The following is a 25,117-nucleotide window of genomic DNA, read 5'->3' on the forward strand; positions in this document are numbered from 1 at the left end:
GAACCTGAAGGAAAAATCCAAATCGAAGACACTCACTGTTACAGTATCTTTAATTTATCTTGGGTTTTACAGAAGTCTGAATGGATTAAAAAGCACCTCCTTTCCCATCATGTTCCTTACAGTTGGTAAAACATATTCAATGAGCAAATGTATGTGAACAGCTTGAGGATCTGCATCTTGCAAGGATTTCACAGACCAATCAAAAGCCAAATTTCTTGTAGTTTTTACAATCTTGTTTTAATACAATGGTAAATCCATTCCGATTGTAAACCTGTCCAGTCATATCTCCCCAGAACACTTTGCAAAATCCAGTGTTGATTAGCAAACTAGTTAGCTTTGGCACGGAGCTGTGCTCTCTTGCCTGTGACAGCCTGGAAACCAGTTTTGATGCTGGCAACGGAGCAGCGAGAGTGGCAGGTCTCACACTGCAAGAAATATAACCTGGTGTCCTTCTGTAGGATTGTGTCTGGTGACCGACATGTATGACAGGTGACATACTCCTCTGCAGAAAAGGAATTAAGTTGCAGTTAAAAGATAATGCATTATCAGCAGACAAGCCACCACTTCTTCAGCCTCTAGTTCAACAGTTGTCTTGAAAGGCTGTTCAAATGCATCTACTAACTTAGAAGTGGCTTACTGTGAAAACCACAGAGGCTGAGGCAATCCAAAAATTCCCCCTAGTTCCCAGGTTAATAAAGACTAGGTTTCATATGGTACATTATGCACTAACACTGGTGTTTTAAAAAAACCAACCAGTTAGACTACCCACAGGCGTTCTGTAACTTCCTCTGCTGAAACAGCATTCCAAGATGTCAGCAACTCTTGTGAAGACACAGCACTAAAGCACTATTTTTTGTTACATATAATCTGTGAGTCCTCTGGCCAGCCATGACACACATACTGTGTATTTGCTGTGTACAACAGACTTTAAAATTAACAATTACTGTTTTTTTCCATAGTCCTGATCAAAGCCAAGAAATGAAAGTCTGATAAAAATAAGCAATTCTCAAATGCTTACTGTTTTCCTTGGTAGGTTTTAGTGCCAGGACAGAGTACAACCTATGTGCTTATTATAAGCATGGTAGAACCACCTGTAGTTGCATTATTCCATTATAAAGCTGCAGCGAAGTTGCACCTTCTTGGCACAGAATCTCCACAGCATGCACACACGTGGGCCATACACGGGCCACTGGTCATCAAAACGGGTCTAGGAGAAATCAGTAGTGGAAAAGGGAGTTATACTTACTGATATATCTTCTCAAGACATTTTCTATCTGTTTTTGCTGGAATCTTCCTTTGATTACAAGTTGGTTGTTACCATCTATTGAGCCACTAATTTAAAAGAAAAATTAAGTAAGTATTGGATTTGCAGAAGATGTCAAGCATTAACACAAGTCAGGAACATGAAACAAGATAATGATGCATTCTTCAAGACAAGAGTAAGCCAGAATTACTTTGTGGAAAAAAATGCAAAACTCTGAAGGCACTTAAAAACCTACAGGATGTTTTGCCCAAACATAACCCTCACTGCAGTAAAAGCAAACTCCAGCAGAGATCAGGCTCATAGTTAAGCTACCCAATCAGAACAACTTTACAGAATTGAGAATTAACACCTGCTTAGCTCACAGAAGTGACCAAGACAACTCCCTAATAAGGTGTAATATGACTAGTAAGATCCTCTTCTAGCCATTCTGCTGTAGTAAGTTGAGTGTTTTTTCACATTATGGTTTCCAAGTTTAAGCTGAAGAGACTCCAAAGCCCAATCAAATGGGCATTTGTTATCCACATGTTGCAGACTCCTTGATTCTCTATGTCTACATAACAACATTGTAGTCTACAACAGCGAAATTAATAGGCAACCAGAAAGTACACCACCACAGCACGAGATCTTCAGTAAGATGCATATAAAATCAACACTGTTTTTATGCTGAGACAGGTGGATTTAACTGCAGCATTAGACAGAGTAACTATCTGCAGGCCCACAGGACTTGCCATTAGGCAGTCAGGCGTTCTCTCTTCCCTGGCTATCTATCATCTGCCTTAGGTTGATACCAGCCACAGAGCCATCCTCACCAACTGGGACAACCGACTCTGCTATCAGAGCATCTTTGAGAAAGGTCCCCAAAAGGGAATTCAAACATGCATCCAGACGGTTCCCTGGGACTTATAGTTTGCCTCCGTACCACTTCCCTAAGATGGCATCTCTTCAATCACCCAGCACAGCATCTACGTGCAAGGAAGAAAAGCCTACACAGACCTAAGCCCAAGAATTTTATTTTTGGTCAGACAGCGTCAACTATGTTGCCATTGCTTCCTATATGCATAAGCACAAACATAGCCCAGTAGCCTTACCTTGTGCCCAATTCTGCCAACAAAAATGCCAGGAGATGTTTTGGCTGACGATGTAATCTAAAAATAAAGCAAGGAAATGTTTAACCTTCCCCCTTCAGAGAAATTCGGTATTTATACAGGACTGGCAGGCTAAAACAATCTTAAACAACGAAGTTTAAAAGGGCACAGTGCCAGAGGGTCTGCACCAAAGAGTACAGGCAGCCAGTGACTGAGGACACAAGAAAGCTGAACAGTCCACAAAAACACACCCATCTCAGCACCCCCCCCCCAACCAATCTCACAATTACAGTAACTATTGGAAATAAGTTTTGTATTTGAGTTTTCCATTCTTATTCTCCTGCCCCCCTGCTGTTCCCTGAAAAAAGTGTTACTAGCTACCATTAAAAATTCACTTTAGTATACTACCCAGATCCTCAGTATGATTTCCATCAGGACTGTTTTCTGGCACACTTATGAAACAAATCAGATATACTTTCCCAGAAGTGCCCACAAAGAATAGAACTGCCTTCCCAAGAAATAATTAAGGCATAGAAAGCACTGCAGGAAACAGTGGAAAAAAAAATTACTGAACTCCATACCATTTACCAAGAGAATAGCATTTGTAGCCAGCTCAAATTAGAAAGAACTTTCCCCACACCTCTGCCCAAGCCTTGCAAATAAATAATCACTGGTGACCCAACTACAGACTTGATAGAAGCCAGTGAACTCACAAAAGCAATAGGTTTAGTTTCAGTCCATGAGGGCCATGTAGCAAGCCTACCATTTTGATAATTTAAGTGTAAAATAAGAAATTATCTCAATAAATCATCTTCATAAATATCTCCTCACAGACAAATGTAGAGGAATGAGCAGTACAACTGAAATAGCTTTCAGTTTTACTTCTGGTTTGCCATAGTTTTTTGCTAGAGAACATGCATTCAACACAACAGCCAACAGCACAGGAAAGTGCATTCATCTGCTATTCCTGGGAAATCCAAAGGGGAAACTTACAATTTGCAGATATCTGTAAAATTGACAAAAGATGTTTTCTTGGTCCCTACTCTTACAACCTGCGGAGGCTTCATGACAAATTTTCGTTTTTCTCCAGCTACCATATCTGGGTTTTTTTCCCGCATGATGTTAAATACTCTATTGAGCAACTGCAAAAAAAGAGATTCACATCAACATGAATACCTTGCATTTCTCAGATGAAGTACATCACTTCTAAAAAAACCTCGAAACAGCATTCACAATGAGTATTAGACCGTCTTTGCTCATCAGCATTTCCTCATATGCTTTTGGACACACACTTAAAAAAATGTTCTGATAAATGCAAAACATAAAAGCTGTTTCCCCAAGGTTTTACTTCATAATCTACAAGTACCTCAGCCTATTTGCAGAGGTGTTTTAACTGTCACTAATACTGCCCTATAGGAAAATTAACTGTGCTAAAAGATGTGCTTTGTTATTTTTCTGTTCATGAGCTTCTGAATACAAGTCCTTTAATTTTACGTTAGAAACAGGACATATCAGCATAAGGCCCTGCTCTACTGATGCACATTAACATGGAACATATTTTTTAAAAGTTTTTTTAAACGTTACCTCATCATATGTGTAGTCCCTTTCTGAACCTGCCCACGCAGGTCCTGACTGAAGGCTAAAAGAAATTCCATCATCTTTTTTGCTATCTTCATCCTCAAAAGCTGTAAAGAAAGTTGTTTGGGATTCATTAAGAAGAAACGAAACATTCTTGAACCTCATGCTTACACCATTTCTAAAAGGTACAGCAAAAAAGATTCCACTAAGATGTGGTGTCCTGGTTTCGGCTGGGATAGAGTTAATTTTATTCCTGATATCTGGTACAGTGCTGTGTTTTGGATTTGGGATGAAAATAATGTTGATAAGACATTGATGTTTTCAGTTGTTGCTGAGCAGTCAAGGACTGTCCGGCTTCTCCTGCTGGCGAGGAGGCTGGGGGTGCATGGGGAGCTGGAGGGGACACTGCCCCAGGCTGGCCAGAGGGATATTCCATAGCATACAACATCACGCCCAGTATATAAACTGGGGGAGTTGGCTGTGGAGGGGCTGCGGCTCAGGAACTAGCTGGGCGTCGGTCAGCGGGTGGTGAGCAACTGTGCTGTGCATGACTTGTTTTGTATTTTCTTTTATCATTCCCCACCATCCTATTAAACTGTCTTTACCTCAACCCACAGGTTCTACCTTTTTTTTTTTTTCCTGATTCTCTCCCCCATCCCACTTGGGCAGGGCAGAGGTGAGCAAACAGCTATGTGGTTGTTTTAGCTACCTGCCGGGTTAAACCACGACATGTAGACACAAATCTTCTCTGCCTACAAGGGACACCAGCACTTACGGCAAATTTATATAGTGCTTTTATAGAAAATTTTTCTAATAAAGAATATAGTGGTAAAGGTAGCAAAATAAATTTTGAAACAAAAAAGGCACCTGAACAGAACTTATTCACCTACAAAATGGACTACATTTCACTTTCAACATCTCATTGAGCTAGGTTATACTTTTACCTTCATCCTTCTCCATTATCTCATCTTCATCTGGAAACTTCACATTCTTCTTCTTCTTCTTTTTATTGCCCAGCATGATATCAAGGTCATCTTCAGGTTCTACTGCTTCTGGCACATCTCCTTCAATTTTCAAGTCCTGCAAAGAAATAAAAAGACTACAGTTTACAGTACTAGACACAAGTCTCCAGAGCATTAGAAATACTAGAAGCACACTATACTAGATGAATACTAGTAATACTCACCACAATCCTGAAATGTAACAGATAAGAACAGAACTAAAGTATGTTGAAGAGAGCACTGCACTACTATCCTGAAGTAGGGCTAGATTTTTATCTTCTGGTCTAACTTCTGGCTGGTCAAGAACAAGGTCATACTATACTTACCTAAAGGCATCAGCCATTTTAAGGCATGAGGGAACAAAACACCCTACATGCCAGACAAGGTAAGGCAAAGCTGAGCTACCTGCAGCCACTCCAATTTTACCATCACAATTCTGCACATGTAGAGAACAGAGAGTAAGCATTTTGCCTGTCTGGGGCAGATGAGAGGGACATTTTCTTTGCCAAAAGGCAGAATCCAAATAAGAGGTTTACACATAACATTTCTCTGTCCTCTTGCTCTCTGGGCTTACCAGTTACACTGACACGCAATACAAAAACACCACTTGGAATAAAATTTGAGAAGAGTAAAAATATCTTGTACATCTCCTGGAACACAGAGCAGTAGCCAATCATTTCTAAAGAAAACACCAGAGTAAAAACAGATTTCTTAGCAGATATATACCCTTTATTTGAAGGGCTGGCCTTTAGAGGACTCTTCTGTGGGTGGCTTCTAACAGCCTGTTGACCTCTCTCACCCCAAATGACAATTAACCTTGATGCTAGTGAGCCCTTACTACAGATTACAGAATTACTTGCTCATCGTGCAATCAGTTGGATTTTTTTTCACTTCTAGGCAAAAAGCCCTGCAGGAACAAGATGTTCAACAGAACCTACTATATATGAAAGACATGGTGAAACCTAAGTTTCATTATTAACTGCACTAAGACACAATGACAAACTTGAAACAACTCCTGCACTGCCAATCCTGAGACAATGAAAGCAAGAAAGTTTTCAGCCATAGACAAGATGGTCTAGTTACATAAACAAACCTTTACACCTTCTTCTGCTTCATCTATATCAAATATCTTTTTTGTTTTTTTCTTCTTTTTCTTTTGATTGAAGAAGTTCAAATCATCCAGGTCATCTGTTGTATCTAAAAAAGAAAATAAGATTTCCAAAAGAAGTGTAACGGTAGAAACAGTTTCGACATTAAGGTTTCTAATTTACATCCAAATCTTCAAAACATTACAGTAAGACATAAGCAATGATCTGTAGCCTCTACAGGTACCCTTCAGGTTTTAAAGAGTTCATTCCCCTCTACCTCCAGCCACCTCAATACCATTTTACAGTTTCTGCATCTTCGAACTGCATTTTCTTATTTTTTAAGTGCTTAATCATTCTTTCTGCTGTACAAGAGAAACTAGCCACTTCTGTCATTATAGTAGAGATGCTTGAAAAAAAAAGAGAAGAAAACTGTAGGAAGAAGTTATAGCTTCTTTGGTCTACTGCAGGAGCCAATTTTATCAACAAACTGGATTGAAGTTAACAGCATTCCCTGAATCAGGTCATCTTGAAACGGCATTGGCCTCAATTTAAAAAGCAAGGTTATATACACAATCACAAGCTTATTTCCTGAAAGATTCCAACGAACACTCTAGTTATCACATTCTCAGTTGTCAAAAACTAGAAACCCTTTAAAACATATTTCTGTTATTCACACTATTGCTTAATTATTCAAATAAAAGAGAGCCATAATTGTGGATTCATTGCAACAACTGCATGTGGAAGATTTAAAACTTCATGCTAACTATTTCAGGGATTCTCTTTTCATTGCCTCACACAAAAGTGTGTTTGGTCAGGAAAGTGGAATTTACATAAGGCACTGGTAGCTTGCTGAATGTCTGTGAATGTGACTTCAAGCAGGAGGGAAATACGCCCTCCAAGCAAGCAGCAGAGTATTGCTCATAGGCCTCTAAACAAACTAGGGCCCCAGCATTATACCCTGCGATGCCAAATTTTTGAAGTGGGGCTTGTAGTCTCAAAATACCAAAGGACTACGTTTGAGAGTTTATCTACGTAGATTCACGTTACCTTTCTTCCTGCTGTCTTCTTCATCTGCTTCAACATCTTTGTCTTCTGTTGGTTCTGGTTCAACTTCTTTCGTTTCTGATTGCTGAGTCTCTTCTGCTTGTGTATCCCCTCCTTCCTCATCCAACATAAAGGGCTTCTTCTTTTTCTTCTTCTTCTTGCTCATAGTGGGATCGAAAATCATCTGTAAAAGTGAAGAGTTCCTCAGCAGCATAATAATCACCTGCCATTTAGCATTTATAACACCTTTAAGTTTCTCTCAACATTCCTTCAGTAACTCAAACTGTTCCTTGGCTTCAATCTCAACTACAGACTTTTCTAGATCTGTAACAATGTAATACAAGTTAGCTGACTCAAAACAGTGATTACACAGGCTTCTTTAAAAACTTGACAGATCTTGTCCCAAGGCATAACTTATGTGATCAGTTACAGGAGAAGACTGCTTGACAGTTTAGAGCTTTTGCTACTTTTCCTACAATAGTCCAAGTTTCCTGCCACCTATGTATTAGTTCAGCTGAAAATACATTAAAGCTGTGAATCTTTGACAGACTAGCTAGCAGCTACTTCTCCATCTTACCATCATTATGGACTCAAATTTTGAACTAAGACTATGTGAAGCAATCACTGAAGCACTCAGCATAGGAAAAAAATGAAGCACACCTCTACCACAGAGGCTGATTACATGAGTTATGCTTTGCACTTCCGTTTCCGAGACACATTAATTTCCACATTTATTAAAAGAAAAGATTTACCAACTCTCTTGACAAGAATGCTCTGGACTAGGGAGAAACCTAGAAGAGGCTGGTGACACAGCAAGACCTGTATCAGCTATAAACATTATGAAGTGGCAAAGTTCTCATCCTTTTCCCCCATAGGTGGGAAACTGAAGTTCAGACAGCAAGTGATTAAAAGCTGTTAAGGAGTTCTTTAGCCAGCAAAGAAGCTTAATTCACCTAGTCTGACTGTGAAGAAGGCACTAACCCCAAGACTCACTTTTAACCTATTCATCATCTGCAGACCCGAGATAATTAACACAGGAGCTCTTCAGTTTTCCAACTAAGGAATGCCCCTTACTATTTTCACTTAAGGTGCAAGTTTGACATCATAGCTATTGGTCAGTTTTGTTACATACATCTGGCTGTATTTTCACACCACAGTATATATTTAATACATCAAACAATTTTAGACAATTAATGAAACTCTCCCTCCAGTTTTTCTTATGTAGTAATTGAAGAGTATTCTCACAGACAGTTAAAATTCAGCATCATGAATACCCTCACTCATGAAAATACCACCACTTCATCAAAGGAGCAGGTCTCCAACTTCCTGTTTTGTTACACCCTGCAAGTTTGGGGGTTTCCCTCCCCCACGAAGCAATCTATTCCTCGCACTTCTCAGTCTCCTCCACATGATATTCTTGCAACATTTGTCCAATTTTGTGGAACTTACATGTTTCATAAAGGCTCTACTGAAAGGCAGTAAATTGCACATATGGGTGTTCGGGACACTGAAGCTTGAAGCTTTCAAACTGATGGAGTGTGTCTTTAGTTGTACGCATTGCGCTTAGAAAGACTTTCAAAACAGTTCTGTCGGAGGCCTTCCCTCTCATGCTTAGACACACGTATGAATCATGCACAGTAATCAAAGAATGTGCACAACCGGTTACGCTGTCTGCTGGCTTCCTCTTGTAACCTCCACAGTCTGCCGAAACAGAAGGAAAGCTGCCTGCATAGGCAAGAGTCCACAGCTTTGGGAACAAGCACAGGAACAAAATTTTCAAGATCATTAATTATTTCAATGAAACAGCTTTGCAAGACTCTGAAGAGTTTTGTATCTTCTCACTAGATTAAGCAAATGTAAGATTACGCTTAAGACTGGGTGTAATAATTTCTTAAGAAGGAACCAGCCCACCTGCACCAAATCACTCTTTGTGAAGAAAAAGACAGCTTTCATCCCAAACCACCATAAAGCATACCTCGTGCCTATAAGAGACAGAATGCATCTTCAGTAGTAGCCTGCTGAACTGAAGCTAACGCACAAGGGCAACTTCCAGATGCGGGAGATTGTTTTTTCAACATTCAAACTATGTAGCTGGCCTTGAACAGAGCACTGCTCTGAAAGTCCACTCCATCCAGGTCAAGCCAAGCTTCTGTAAACCTAAGACCTAGTCACAATAGGCTAACTGCTCAGGAAACTAGGAGTTCCACAACCTGAGAAGAAGGTCTATGCATGAATTCTTTTGTTCATCAAGAGCTTCAATGAAAACTAAGCAGGAGTCTTAGGTCACACGTGCTTTAACAAATCATGATATGAACTAACCAGCTCGATAGCCAGGCTATTCTGTGTTTTGCCTTTCTGAGCTAGACATTTCAGAAATTTCTTCCTTCGTTTTCTCTATTCAGTATGTCTGATTAGTCAAAACATTATGACACCATTTAAGCACTGAAAAACTCTACGCAGGCCCTCTACTGAAGAGGCTGCCCCAGCCCAAATACACCAAACCCTATGCTTTTCCTGTGTAGACAAGGTTATAAATTTCCATCCTGTTTCTGCTCTCAGAGCCACATTCCCACACCAGGTTTTCTCTTCTGTAGACCACACAGTTCTTTCTCATATCCAGCTTCATATATCTACTACTTATTTCAAATGCCTATACAGTCAAAATCACAACTTACAGAAAATAAGCAAGCAAAAGAACATAGGGGAAAAAACAAACAAACAAAATAATCAAAGCTTCATAGTCCAAATGCAACTCTCAAGATAGAAGCCAACAATACTCTAAACTGCTGTGGCAGTGGCAAATGCTGGGGATTCTAACAGAGGTCACAAATTAACCCCCATTTCATTAGTCTGAATAAACACAGGCATGTCGACAAAGCAGATAGCAACTCTGCACTGTTAAAGTTAGTTCAGGTATTCTTACACTACACTGAATTGACGTCTATGATGAAGTGCAAAATCATTAAGACCAATCTGCACCTAAACCCTATGGCTGCTCAAAACACAGCATTCTCTACTATGATTTCCTGGAGCTTCATAAAACTACAGAGTCAGCAGAACATTCCGATATCTAGTAGGATTATATATATCTAGTAGGATTTTTAATAAAGATGTTAATGGACTGCTTCGCCTTATAAATAGGGCCTGTGTTACCTTTGCTGTGCCACACTCCTGTGCAACACTCAGACAGTAGATGTTTCTACCAAGGAGTTTCATTTTGTATACAGCTCCGAAAATTTTAAGCTACAGTCCAATGCAACAAAACAAAGTTTTGTACCATCTATACCAGTTTAAGGTGGAAATTTGTCCTTGTGTGTCTTCACCCTCCTCAAATTCATCGAATCATTAAAAAGTTTCACCAATTTAACATCAAAAACAAACTATTTGGCTCCTAACAACCAGACACACAGAAGTTCAGGAAGGCACATGTGCTCGCTCACTCTCACACATACACTAGCCAGAAGATCTAACAGTGACAGTTCAACTATGATACCTGCTACCATTTTTATTCTCTGTCAGTCATAAAACAATCCAGAGATAGAACTTTACTATAATAGATATTCCTGATATCACCTCAATGTCAGAACAAATGCATTATACAAGAAAAATAATTTTACTGACACTTAAACTAAATCCAAACTAGAAAACTCCAGATGAATTGCTCTATGGTCCTATGATCACATGAGACAAAAAGCACCTGATGCAAGGGTTCCTGGGTCCCAAGTTCTGGAACCAGAGCACAACCTAGACATTAGAACAGTCCCTGCAGCTCCAGGGACACCAGTACATTCATTTGAGATGTTAAAGTAGCTGAATAAGTCAGTCTCAGGTACCATTAACATAATTAGTAATTACACTAGTCCTCCTTTATTACATAGGAAAAACTATGACTTGCCTGTTTCCAAGGCCGGAGTGATGGCTTTGCTCAGACAGAAACAAGCCACACAGGTATTTTAAACACCACCAGAAAAAAGGTACAAGACCAAAAGCAGCCATCTCATGGATTCAGCCAGTGCAACTTCCCACAGTCATCCATCAGGGTGCTCATAACCTTTTACATGTAAAACTTTCCTTTTCCCCACGAGAGCAATTGAAATAAGGTTAGTAAAGGTACCGATACATGGCATCTACAAGGCTTGAAAAATTTCTCAGAGATAGATATATCTACTTCCCTGGAAGTGTGCCTAAGCAAACACCATGGGATCTGGAAAACCCGACACTATCATTTGTTAAGCTATAGCTATTTAGCTCTCAGGTTTGAAAGACAAGATTATTATTAAAGCTTCAGAAAGAGAGAGTGGTTAAGTAAACTAACTAAACGCCAAATATCACTGGAAGAGCACGCAACACGATGGAGAATGGGTGGCAGGGAAATCTGCCTTCCTCCCGGCCCCCCCTCGGCCAGAGGCGGGCGCCGGCAGAACCCGGGGAGCTCCAGGCGAGCGTTAGGCCTTCCCACGACGCGCAGAGCCAGCCCGCGCACAGCCGCGGGCCAGGCGGGACTCCGCAGCGCGCAGAGGCCGGGCAGGCTCCGGGGAAGGCTCCAGCCCCTACCCAGCCCGGCCTCCGCCCCGCGCCCCGCGAGGCGGCCGCGGCCCCCCTGCTCGGGGTGGGCGGCGAGCAGGGCGGCGAGCGGGGCAGCGGCTGGGGCCGCCCGGCGGGGCCGCGGGATCCATGCGCCGCAGCCCGCCCGAGCACCGAGGGGCCGGCTCTGTCCCCGGGCAGCGGCCGCCCTCGTTGCCCGGCGCAGGCCTCAGGCCCGGTCTCCCACATGGCGGCGGCCTCGGCCGCGGCGCAGGCCCCGAGCCCGGCTCCCCCGAGGGCGGTGGCCGCCGGGTCTCACCTCGTCGCCCGACATGGCTGCGGCCGGGCGCGGCGCGGAGCGGTGCGTGAGGCGGGCGGAGCGGCGCGCGCTGAGGGACGCAGTCAGCCGTTGCCCACGACCGCCGCGCTCGCCTCTTGCATCAGCGCTCCCCTCCCCCGCAGCGCCGCGCTCCCCCACGCCTGCGCAGCCGCCCCGCGCCTGCGCGCCCCGCCGCGGCGCCTCGCGGGAGTTGTCGTTTCCGGAGCTGCGCCTGCGCCGGGAGGGGCGGCGGCGGGCGGGACCCGTGAGGGTAAGCCGGGCCGCCGCCCGCGTTGGCATCTGGCGGGCGCTGCTGTCTGCCCCTCGGCATCCCAGAGCCAGCGCAGGCGGCTACAGTAGACACCTCCGTCCGGGCACGTTCCCCTGTGGCAGGGCCTGTGGAGGAGTCGGGCAGGGGCCGCTGCTGGGTTGGCAGGAGGGCACCCATGAACTCAGGGCTGTGTGCCCTGAGGGGACCTTGGTGTTCGCAGGGCGCCTCTTCCGGGGTTTATTTGGCCCAGGAAGACTAACATTTCTTTCCCAGGTTTATTGCACAATAAAGCATGAAGGGAATAGGGGTAATACATACCAGAACATGACAGGGCTGAGGCACAGGGGAGGGCGAGGACGGGGTAGTTGCTCTGGTCAAAAACGCAATACTGCTTTGTCCATCATTAAAAACAGCAGATCTACGTTCCTTCCTTCTCCAGAACTGTAGACTCCTTGGTGTAGAAAAGGGCTCCTGGAGAGCACCTGGTCCAACCTGCTTGCTCACGCAGAGTCATCTAGAACAGGTTGCTCAGGACCTTGTCCTGCTGCATTTTGCATATCTCCAAGGATGGGGACACCACCACCTCGCTGGGCAACCTGTTCCACCATCTTCACAATAAAATGTTTTCTGTGTTTAAGGAGAATGTCCTGTATTTCAACCTGTGCCTGCTGCCCCTTGTCCTGTCACCCAGAAGAGTCTGACTCTGTCTTGTTAACCCCCAATTTGCTAAGATCCCCCCGAGCCTTCTCTTCCATAGGTATAACAATCCAGGCTCTCCCAGCTTCTCCTCGTATGTCAGATGCTCCAATCCCTTAGTCCTTCCTCATTCCATTTCCCTAATACTAGCTAATAAAAGAATATGGCACTAATACACAACAGAATTTCTTGCCACTAAGCATGTGTTAAAATTCTGCCTCCCAAACAACTTTTTGAAATTAAAAGGTCATCCATTTCATGCAAGATTCAGTGTTAAAGCAGACAGAGCCATCAGCCCAAACATTGTTACAGGGTGTTTTACATTTTAGTGTTTCCAGATCATTTGCATTCTTGGAATCCCATAACTTCCCGTTATGTGACGTAAACTTGTACTATTCTCTTTACGCTAGCGGGAGGTTATGCACACTGTATCATTTAACTTTTTAATCATTGACAAGAAAAGATGGCCCATCATGTCTATCCTTGCTCTTCCTTTCATCTACCTTTCTCGCTTGCCTCAGTTGAAAATGAGGACAACCCAGCATACTCCGTATGCAAAGCCATCAGTTTGGAGGTATAGTAGGCACCAGGACAGGATCAGTTTTAGCTTTTCCCAGTATGACTAAAGTATTTTTTCTGTTAAACCTCTGAAACCTAACTTCAAAATATTACTTTCCTTTCTTGCTTCAGTACCACCACATTTCCCCAGGTATTTGCAGCATTTCTGTCTTTGTCACTTGCTGTTATGTTGCAGGGATGCCATGGATTTTCAGGTACCGCAGGCAGCTGTTATTTAATGCCGTTGATAAGCCGAGCAGACACACTTGGTGTTGCTGTAGCGCTGAAGATGGTCTCCCACCAAATTCTTCTTCCTTCTTTCGCTGCAAGTGTTTGCTTCAACATCCCTGTCATATCACACTGGTCATGCTGAAACATTTCTCATTGTCATAAAGCCAGAATGTGTGGATTGCTAAGGACTCTGCCTGCAGTGGCCTACCCACAGCCCAACGCCCTCCTCACTCCCCTGAGCTCACCTAGACCAGCCTCCTGTCCTGAGACAGAATAACTATGTATTTATATATAATACCAATTATAGATAAATCACATTTGTCTAAGCTGTTCTTAAAAACCATCATGGACAGAGATTCTCTCTGCAGCCTGTTCAAGTGCCTGACAGAAAATTTTCCTCATCTTCCTTGCTGTGACTTAATCCAATGCCTGTTGTAGTGTCCCCTGAGGACACAGAAGTTCCCTGTTCTCTGCATGACAACCCACAGGCCTTTGGAATATCGCTGTGCCCTTTCTTGTCTTGCGCCCACAGTCTTCCTGTTCAAAAGATGCAAATACAGCCGCTCCAACCTGTTTCATGAGAACATAACTTTTTGTTCTCTTCTTAATTGCTACCTTCTGCACCTCACTTACTTACCTACGTATTTCTTAAGGGCATTGCCCAACACTGGGCACTGTACTTTCATCGTATGCAAATAGAGCAGCATAATTTCCCCCCATATTTCATCCAAAACATACCTGTTAATACATTCTAGAGTAAGATTCACCATTTTCTTTGTTAGTAATACTTGGGGACTGAGTATTATTGGTGACAAATACCCTGAGATACTTGGTGATCAAAAATCCTGAGATTTCCTCCTGTTGGGCTGCCTAATGAATAATACATAACATAATGTCGTGCACATGCACAATATGCAATCTTTGGAAGATGTCAGAGGAAAAGCAAGTGGGAGCCGCGAGAAGTGCTATGCTGGAGTTACGACCTGATCTTCAGATAGCAACCGAAATGCTGTCTTTGAAGCTCTTGGCGGCAGACACTGCAACATCAAAGGCATGCCGAGGAGATCACCTTATATTTATTTTTTCCCCACCTCTGCTGACAGACTATTCAGGATGTAGGACTTTCTTGTTCTATTTTCTTCTTTGCTTTCCTTGTGAATGAAATAAGTTCCAGAAACTTAAGAGTGCTGCTAGATTTAGTTGTCAGTTAGTTGTTACCAGTTACAACAGCTGGCCAAGAATAGCTTGGCCCAGGAAGTATCTTTGATCTGATACTTGGGAAAAAAAATACTACATGAGTTTTGGTAAAGAAAGCACAGTCTGGGTTAAAAAGTTTGCAGAAACATACAGAGAGAAAGGTTTCTTTTTCTTTTTTCTTATTTTGTTGATGAGCAATAGTCATGATATTAAGAAAGAGGCATATGATGCAGCACGTCGAGTAGAATTTTAACTTCACTAGCTAAAATTCAGATACTTAAAGCTCAGAAATTGAGTGCACTGTAAGTATTATGCAGTTATCCAAGTTACAGCCTGAAAGTGATGAACAATCACAGTCTGGGATGAATAAACTTTTCAAATGCAACCCTGAATTGGGGGGACGGCACAATGAAAATCTCAATCATGTGAAATAAGCTTGTGGAGGCTGTGAGTATGTCTTCCCTCTGAGGAGAAGCCCTCCAGAAAAAGACCTTTTGAATTTGCCTTACTGAATTCTGAGCCCTGCTCTAGAGCTCCCTGTGATGCTGAAGCCATACTTTCATACAGTGCCAAAAACTGAAGACGTCAGACATCTATTTTAAGTAGCTATTACACACATAAAATGAGGTTATAGACTTGTGCATGGCTGTTTCAATCTTAGCTGTGTTTGTATGATTTCCTGGGGAGCAAAAGGATGAATTTCATTCTGGCTACTGTTAGGTGATGGCCAAACATCTCTTTCTGTACAGAGTGAAGTTCACTCTTCCACGGTGTTGGTGGAAGTCTAGGCACAATTTAAAGCTTACATGAGCATTGAGTTTTAAAGTAGATTTTGCTTTAAGTTTTGTGTAAGTCAGTTTTTACTAAGTCTATGCATAGCACTGAATTCTGCTCTCAGTAAGTAATTTAGTTTTAAAATGTCTAGTCTAAAGATTGCTGTGGAATATGTGGTGTTAACAGCCAGGTTTAAACTCACTGACAGAGGCTTAACCAACTGCCCTTCACTTAAGATATCTATAAGACAGAATTGTAGCCCTGTTTCCACCCAAAAGGAGAGGAACACACAGGGGTCCTTGGATTTCAGATACTCACTCAGCAGAGTGAAACAGCAAGAAGAAGGATCCTCGACGGAAATCTGGAGCAAACAGGTCTGTGCTCTTAGGGAAGCCCAGAGAACAGGTGAAGTAGGTTTGGAGAAGAAAGTAGTTGTATGGAAAAAGGCGACTTTCTAGCAAAGCAGCCCAGACAAACAGGACCCCTCTGAGGAGGCGTCAGACAGAGGAGCCCTGCAAGGACCTAATCACAGCCTGGGGGTGAGGACAGAGAGAGATCTGCTCCACAGCCGAAAGCCCAACTGGTGGGGACAGGGGTGATACAGTTCTGGCTGTGCAGAAAGGGAAGAGCCAAAAAGGGGAGGATTTCAAACCGTTCCTGTGGGTTAGCTTTTACAACACAAGTTTTTCAAAAGCCAGGTTTGCATTTTAATTAGTGCATTCATACAGTGGTGAAAGCTCTTTCCAAAGGGATCCAACACTTGGTCAAAATGCCTCTTTTTGAGCCTTCTCCCAGTCCACAGTCTAGCATCATTCAGGCTGACTGCAAATTTTCTTCTTTCTGTCTTAAACAACCTCCAAATCCATTCTTCTTCCTCTTTGTTACAATACTTACAAAAACATAGCAGCACTTAGGCTGCTGATGTGCTAGATTCACTGCCATTGTTTTCTTCCCCATGCCTCTGCTGCTTCTTGTCTTTTTCTTGATTTCAGTTACTAAAAAACTAATATAGGTTCTGTACTTGCTTTCTTTTGAGGCAGACTGTCCACCAGTGTTTTGAGACAAAAATGGAAAATAACTTCCAGAGCACTGTGAAATTGTTTATGAGGAAATGGAATGTGCCAAAATGATCCTGAGTTGTTGCCAACTGGAGCGAAGAGTAGAATCACCTTCAAACAACGTAAAAACAATTAAGTGAATATTACACTGGACTGCAGTTGCATGAAAATGCACACAAAATCAGCGTTTGAACCTCCTGGCAAAATTTTAAGCAGTGGGTTTAAATTAGATAGTCACTTTTGGGCGGTTGGAGAAAACCAGAGACACAAGCAGTGTAAAAAAGGGTGAAAGTTATTGTCCAACACTGAACTTCATGGTAACTGGCAGACTTAGCAGAACAATAAGCCAAAGGCTGGGGTCTTAAAGGAGAAAACTCTAGTTAACAGGCTTTTTCGTCCCTGTTTTCTTTCGTTTTCTGTATACAAAGCGTTTCTGTCCAACTGCTTTCTCAGGTGTGGAGAACAACTCTGCATCTTCTCATGACCAGAGATTATTTTCCAAAACCTGTCACTAAAAAGTTGTATATAAAGTCCATTTTCCCAAGAGCCACAGTGGATGTATTTACTCCCTTTTCTGCCTGGAGCAATCACATATTAAGGCACACCTTGCAGGCATTTATGGCCATCATCCTCTAGTAAACGTCTCTCCCAACTATAGTCCTGAAGGGCTTATTGAAAGGGGTTTACGGTAGAAAAGGCGTTGTTCCTAAATAGGGTCTAGCCCTGGCACTCAGCACCTTAGTGATACGTCTCTGTAAGCTCCTGACAGGTTGTTTGCCACTTCTCCATGGTGGGGTTCCTTGGGGTGACGACTATCAGCTGTCTCCGCAGGGATGAGTAATAGAGATTAAGGTGATCATCACTTGTACCATTGTCTTCCTAGACTGGGTTAATCCCTGAACCTTTTCCAATATCCTGTCCCAAGTCACCTGTGAGTTGGGAAATGTGTTGGATTGTTTTCTTCCCTCCACTTCATGCCCTGAGGGCTGGGAAACCCCCTCGCAGGTTGAATGCCGAATGCCCAGTAGGCATCACCCTTCTCACTGCATGGGACTTGCAGACAGTTGGCTCAGCTGTTTGTGTCATTAGCTGAGAGTCTCACAAAAAGGCATCTCCTGCAGAGGCGCCTGAAGCGCCATCCGTCTGTTCGTCTGTCCCCCCTGAAACTCCCAGCGGCCACGCTGTGCTGGGCAGAGGAGAAGGCACTGCTGGGAGCCTGTTGCTCACCAGCGTGGCCGGGTGTCAGCGCTTGGTGCAGTTCCTCCCGCCACCCCTTGCCTCCCCTTTCACCCGTGCGGCCCGTACCCCAGGGGACTCTGCAGCTACCGGGAGCTGCAGAACGGAGGGGGCATGTGGGGAAGAGTGAGGCCTACGCGCACACACCCCCCCCGCACACACATACACACCCCACACACACATACACACCACACACACGTGCATACACCCCCCCACATACATACCACACACACATACACCCCATACACACCACACACATATATGCACACACACCCCCCCCCACACACACACACCCTACACACACCCTACACACACATACAGACACACCCCACACACACGCATACACATACCACATGCACTCCCCACACACACCCCTACACCACACACACCACACCCCCACGCATACACACCCCCCCCACATGCACACCACATCCCCCCACACACACAGAGCACACACACACAGCACACACATACACACAGAGCACACACACACCGCACACACACACAGCACACACATACAGAGCACACACACACCGCACACACACACAGAGCACACACACACACCGCCGCCGTCCCCGCGGCCGCCGCCAGAGGGCGCCAGCGCAGAGGCGGCGGGGCCAGCAGGTGGCGGGGGCGGCCGGGCCCGGGGCCGCGCTGGGCCGGGGCCGCGCTGGGCCGGGGCTGCGCTCCGCCCTGGTGCCGAGGGCCCGGGGGCGAAAATCCAACAACCCAACCCCAGTGTTTTGTTGTAATTCGCCTGGGCAGAGCCACAAAACCATAAAAAACAAAACAGAAACTGCAGATTAATGAAAGGGCTTTTGGGGAGCGGGGCGGTTGTTTGGGTTTTGGTTTGTTGGCTTTTTTTTACCAAAATAAACAAACGCATAATGCAACCAGCGCACCCTGAAAGAAAACAGCACCCAAAATGCTTTGCTTCAAGCTGGAGCCTACAGGGTCTGAAAAACCCCAGGACCCGCTGGTGGGTCTGGATGGTTTGCTTTTATGGCGAACGTTGAATCACAGAATGGTTTGGGCTGGAAGGGACCTTTGGAGGCCATCTAGTCCAACCCCCCTGCCATGAGCAGGGACACCTTCAACTGGATCAGGTTGCTCAGAGCCCCGTCCAACCTGACCTGGGATGTTTCCAGGGATGGGAACACCTACCACCTCTCCGGGCAAGCTGGGCCAGTGCTTCACCAGCCTCACTGTCAAAAATTTCTTCCTTCGATCTAGGCGAAATCTCCCCTCTTTCCCTTTAAAACCATTACCCCTTGTCCTATCGCAACAGGCCCTGCAAAAAGTCTATCCCCATCTTTCTTCTAAGCCCCCTTTAAGCCCTGGCCGGCTGCAGTAAGGTCTCCCTGGAGAAGGATGCTGCGGTATCATGCAGGAGCATCGCTCTGTTTCTCCTGCATCTCTTTTGGGAGAGGGGATCAGTGAGGAGCATGGTGGGTCATGGTAGAGCTCAGAGCCCTTTTTTTCCAGAACATTGGAAGATGAGCCAGCTTTCAGTTCAAATCTGCCAGAAACAGCTAATATAGAGGTTTACGCTTGAAAACTCTTGCTCATTCGTTGCAAAGGAAAGTTTAAACACACTGTTCACAATTTTAGAGGAAGGGGGTAAGGCAGGACTTAGTTCTTCTCCTAACTGTCTCCAACTCTTTGCTATTTTGAACATGGTGTTTGCAGACATTTTCAACAGGTGCTAAGCAAATCAGGTGCTCAAAACCCATTGAAGACTGGATTTAGAGAACCTGACTCTCCCATGGTACAACTTCGTTTTCTAAACTTTCTGCCTGGGTAACTGCACAGAGTGTCCTTTAAAATAAACATTTTGTTCAGTGTGTGAGGAATTCTCAGTCTGGGAACCACAGCCCTTGTAATGTAGCATTTATAGTCAGATTCCTGGTTCCCTGATTTGGTAGCTTTGGTAGCCATAGTCTAGGAAAAAAAAAAGGGTTCCTGGAAACCTAAAGCACATGCTGTTTCTGTCTCTCCTATTGCTTTGCATGACAAAAGTCACAGACAAATCCATTCGGGAATGAAGTAATAAACAGGCAGAGGTTTTGCTATGTACTGTTTTCGGTACAGATGGAAAATAGGAAGAGAGAGGGGAAACATCTTTGGGAATTAAAAAAACCAGAAAACTGAACGCAGAGCCTGGACAAGCTCTAAATACGGTTGAGAAAGAGACAGCAAAACAAGGCTTGGTCCTGGAAGCCAAGAATATCGTTCATGTTCAATTCCTCCTGCATACATAGGAACAGAGAACTTGTGTCTTTTTTTGTATGTAAGCAAAATTGCATCAATACTACCTGTCTCCATCAGCTTTTTTCCTCTTACAGAGGTGCAGAAACTACCTGCAAGACAGTCACATTTACAGAGGTGTCACTTTTTTCACTTAAGACTTTCCTGCACTTGGGGGTTAATTAAGATCAAAAGCATTTAAAACATCATTGCTATTCTTGAGTAGCATCTCACTCAGCAAAAATTGTCAATTGGTTGTTGTTCTTTGATCAAGAACAACACCATGTGTACGCAAAATTTTAGTTGCATCCATTTAAACAAGGAGTAAGTCCTAACTTAATTGCCAGAAAACACACTGTCTATATTTCAAAAAACTGCATGTGGATAAAAATGTCAAAGATATTTCTAGAAATTATACAAGACCATAAACAACCTTTTCCAGATTTGATGGAAACGCCACCTTCTGTCACAAGTTTTGATCAGACGAATATAGGAAGAAAATGGATACACACGAGCATATGTTTTAGATTATTTTCTCATCATAGCCCCTTAACCGAAAGTTGACACATACCTATTAGTTCTAACTGACAATATGAATCAACACAGTATTTTACGCGTTGACAGAACCAAATTGCATCTCGGTTCTGGAATTCAAACAAAGTCCTGGGGAAAAAAAAGCGAGCAATTAGATCCATTTCTAAACTGTCACATAGGCACGGGTCTTGTGAATGCATGTATTTTACTTAAGCAGCAGCTTATCTTTCTATTCCTAAATTTATAAGTGATTGACTTAAGCCTAGTCAAAATAAATCTCTCATAAAGGAAAAGGCAATTTAAAAATCCATTTCAAGCAATCTACTATCTCGCACAGACCAAAGATACTCTGCTAAACGTACGGTCTTGCCGTTATAACTGCATCTGCAGTAGAAGTTTTGCAGGGACAAATGTACCAGTCAGACAAGGTAACTAATATCAGCATAAGCTGTACAAACAAAAGTGTGAAGTAGGCTGTGATAGAAAAATCAGAGGGATTAGTAAAAGTGCTGTTCAGTCGTTTTTTAATTAGCATGTTATTGTACAAGCTAGGAAAGGTTTTCAAACACTGGAGCAGTCAGCTGGGTTAAGTTGCACTGTGCAACTCATCCACATTCCTAAACAGGATTTCTGCATAGTCATGGTTGAAAAATGGAGACCCAGTGTTTTCCATAGTTCTCCGATTCTCGGTACACAGAACAAAAAAAAAAAAAAAAAAAAGGTGCCATTCTAGGCATATCATGGCATTGCATACAGAAAAGTTATGAAGTTGCTGTTGCCTCCGACATCCTGAAGTTCAGTTGCTGGCCCTAAGTTGAGGTTAATTTTCATCAATCTGTCAGTAAGGATCTGATTTGATTCTCTGAATTATTTAAAAATCAAAAAGTCCAAAATAATATTTGATTCCTTGATCTTATATTCAAATGCTAGTATAGCAGAAACAAGCTGGAAATACCCTTCCTTCTAGGCGAGGAAGACTATTCAATCAATAAAGATCAGTATATCTGAAAGATTAACAGCATTCATTTAACAGCAAATATCTTAGCCTAATGATGACAGCAAATCCACAGTGAGGATCAGAGCCATTCAGTAAATTACAAAGGAGCTGATCTGGGTAATGTGGCAACAGCTTCATTAGTCATGCATTTTGATAGACTCCAGTGCTTCGGCAGTCACTGTCATGGACAATCAAAAAAAGACTCTTAAGACTGCCTGCATGACTGCACATAGCATCATACCATCTCCAACAGACAGTAATAGGGACCTTTTACTTCACTCAATAACTTAACTGGTCCTGGGAGCAAATAATGCTGCCCATGGAAAGCAAGGGAAGATTGTATGAGTGCTTTTTGATGGGACTGCACAACTGTTGTGACAGTTCCTGGACTAAATCCTTCCTTGCATTGCTCTTGGCCTTTAGAGACATGGAGCCAGAAGGAAACACTTGGGCTCTGAGGTGTTGATGACATTGAGGCCATCAGGAAAGGCCTTCCAGTGCCTTGCAGAAGAGGAAGCAGCACATCGCTTTCTGAGGTTTGTACCCCAACTTGGCCTTGCCTCTCTGTATGATATGAAGAAAATTACTTTGGGCTGGACCTGGTGAGACCCTCAGCCCCCAGAGTGAGGTCTCACAACACAGCACACAAGCAGAGCAGGAGCCTCGCAACCCAGTCAACATGCTATGACCAGGAGGCAGCAGCTCTGTCTCCCACAAACATAGAACCAGAACACTCAGGCTGTGGGAAAGCGAACAGTCTCCATTTCGTTTCTTCTTCCATGGCACAAAGTTGAACTCTCATCACCCATTTTTTCAGCATACACTCTAATTATGGAATTATGGGGCAAAGTGGACAGCAGGGTATTCTGTGGCTTCCTTCAAAGCTGCTCTGCATTGCATAAAACACTGAAACCATCCAAGCAGAGGTGATTGTTCTGAAACCGCTAAGCAAAATGCTTTTACCACTGGCCATCTCTCTCATTTCCTCTAGCTTGGCAAGTGTGATTGCGTATATGCCTGCTGCAGAAATAAGAGTGGCATGGGAAAGTTCACTGGTCAAAACTTGGGCAGGGTTTAAGCAAGGTTTGAAGGATCTCAGGACTGCTGACATTTCGTTTTGCCCCAGGCTATGAGAAGATATTAAGTGCCCAATTCCCATTAATTTCAGACACTTGAATATCGTCGGTAACTCAGGCCTTTCCTTCTGTGTTTTTTTCCTTATCGCCTCTTCTGGCTGTAGGAGTTATGAATGCATTGGAAGAAAGTCTGTTCCTCAGCACGTGTGTAGGTTGTGCTTCTCGCTGCAGGACCTGCTAGTGCTGTGCAGCCCCTGTAGCAGATACACCAAAGTGGTCAGCCTTCCTTGAGAACAAACTGACAAACAGGCAGTTGTTTAGAAAAAATGGAAGTAATATTTTTTTGAGTTATCCAGAATGCAGATGGATCTGAGGGGGGAAGGTGCTGAAAATGTGAAAAATAGCTTTGTAGAACAGCCAGATGATTCAGCTATGCAGTGAAACAGGATAAATGTGTCTTAGATGAAGATCAGACATGGCTTTCTTTACAAACAATAATATTTTTAGGTTGTTAGTTGCATGAAATTGCCTTATGATCCCTAATTTCAGGCCAACCTGTCTTCAAGATACTCAGAAAATTAAAAAATGTGTTGGTCCCACAATGCTGCTTCTGTTTCTTAGAAGCAGCATGAAAAGAAATGCACAAAGAAGATTGTTTACAGCCTGAGCATGCAGGGCACAGCTATGGTTAAAATCTGGCATAAGAGAAATAACACTTGATTTGATCCAGACATAGCTGAGTTGCTAAAGCCAGTGCTTTAACAATATGTTAATCTTTGGGAACCAACAGCTATTTCATTGCTATTATCTCCAGAGACACAAAAGTCTGCAGGAGCTAAAAATCTGGGGATTTAGACACGAGCCTATACTTTTGCTTGAAAGCAAAGAAAGACTTCCCAGAACGCTCTCCGTAAGGACAACTGTGGCTGTTTGCTTTGCTAAGTGCATATCTGGCAAAACCAAACTTCAGCACCAAACACACTTTTCTTTCATGGAGTAGTCAGGCTACTTAAGCATGTGTGCATTTGGCTTAACCTGGGAGGTAACGGATCTCCAAGCCATTGTGTGGTGGGCCACTCCTACTGTAGCTGTAGCCATGTGTTCCTGGTGGCACTACTTGTAGGTACGATCCTGCTGCAACCTCATGGCTCCCTCACTCTCTCATCTTTACATGCTCTCACAGCGGTGGGTTCTGTGCAGTCAGCTCAGTGACTGGTGGTTTTACAGAAGAGAAAGACCAAAACGCTTTCCCAGCTTGATGTTTGAAGGAAACACACATTAAGAGCAAGCATTAATGTTCCCGGTCCCTCCTCTGTGCTATGTAGTATGTAAGTAAGTCCAGAACTATCCCTGTTTAATTGCAGAAGCTAACCTCCCCTTCCAGCAAGGGACATGACAACTGAGTGTGGCTCTGGCTGGTGCTTCTCTCTTCAGCCTCTGCAGATGATGGACATGTGCCTAATACAGTTGCTGAGAAAATATTCTGTATTACAGCAATAATGTCAATAAGCAAACAGAAAACAGATTACCAGTCACACAAAGAAAAAAACATTAAGAAAGGCACAAATGAGACCACTTTAAATGAAGGGGGAAAAAAAAAAGTAAGTAATTAGCAACATCCTTGTGGGAACTGGACCAGAGGAGGAGATAGCCTTGTTAGTGGCTATGGGGTACTCTACAAAGGGAAAGGCTAAGGTTTTAGGTAGCCCAGGGTTTGTGACCACCCATCTAACTGTTTTTCGCTTTGAACTGCAAATATAAAACTAAATACAAATGAGTTCTCAGCTCTGTCTGCGTTTCAACATAAGGATGCAGGTCCAGAAATGAAACACATTCAGTGGAAAGGAGAAGCAGGCACCCCTTTTCTTGCATCTGTAGCACCACAATCTTCACAGTGCAGCTGTCTGGAAAACCCTGGACTCCCAAAGAGTAGTTTGAGGTTTCCCACAAGTGATTCTTTCATGTAAAAAAGCCTCGAAATTCTTAACAAGTAAGCATCTGCCTTCGTATTGAATACTTTTGTTTATATTTATCCAAGTGAGAAAGAAAACAGAAATCAGGAGCCCAAGTTTCAGGAGAGAAAAACATATTTTTTTCTCTGAACACCCTGATCTTGATCTACAGTCATCTGAAGGTATAGACAAAGCAGCTGAAACACGCCTGGAGATTTATGAAGCTTTGACTCATACCCAACTCCTTTGTTGCACACCACACTAGGACTCTCATTTTGCTGCATTTTCCACTCCACACAATAGGTTTTTAATTTTCAGTTAGGTGTTAGCATAAGAATTTGAGCATCAGGAAGACATATCCATTCCTGTCTACATCTTAAAACGATC

At 43.4% G+C, this 25,117-nt stretch overlaps 1 protein-coding gene across 3 annotated transcripts; it reads right to left on the reverse strand.

The window, feature by feature from the left end:
* Nucleotides 1-307: 307 nt before the first annotated feature.
* EIF2S2 (eukaryotic translation initiation factor 2 subunit beta) lies at nt 308-12,137 on the reverse strand. 3 transcript variants are annotated; one of them, XM_082007037.1, is made up of 9 exons: nt 11,904-12,137; nt 7,064-7,244; nt 6,028-6,125; nt 4,872-5,004; nt 3,934-4,034; nt 3,343-3,491; nt 2,353-2,409; nt 1,247-1,332; nt 308-502 (listed from the first exon to the last, which is right to left on the reverse strand). In XM_082007037.1, exons 1-9 carry the CDS (start codon nt 11,916-11,918, stop codon nt 327-329), a joined length of 996 nt encoding a protein of 331 aa, XP_081863163.1. In that variant the 5' UTR covers nt 11,919-12,137; the 3' UTR covers nt 308-326. The 3 variants fall into 3 exon arrangements, with proteins under 3 accessions (XP_081863163.1, XP_081863162.1, XP_081863164.1); XM_082007036.1 differs by having other exon boundaries at nt 4,872-5,007; nt 6,022-6,125; XM_082007038.1 differs by lacking the exon at nt 2,353-2,409 and having other exon boundaries at nt 4,872-5,007; nt 6,022-6,125.
* Between the last annotated feature and the right edge of the window lie 12,980 nt (nt 12,138-25,117).

Source organism: Phaethon aethereus (assembly GCF_964289735.1).
Source record: "Phaethon aethereus genome assembly, chromosome: 16".
NCBI classification, from domain to species: domain Eukaryota; kingdom Metazoa; phylum Chordata; class Aves; order Phaethontiformes; family Phaethontidae; genus Phaethon; species Phaethon aethereus.

Coding starts and splice junctions, on each gene's coding strand:
- EIF2S2 (XM_082007036.1), bottom strand. Junction 2,410..3,342: donor TTTACAGATATCTGCAAATT/GTAAGTTTCCCC, acceptor CTTTATTTTTAG/ATTACATCGTCAGCCAAAAC. Junction 503..1,246: donor TGTCTTGAGAAGATATATCA/GTAAGTATAACT, acceptor CCTTTTCTGCAG/AGGAGTATGTCACCTGTCAT.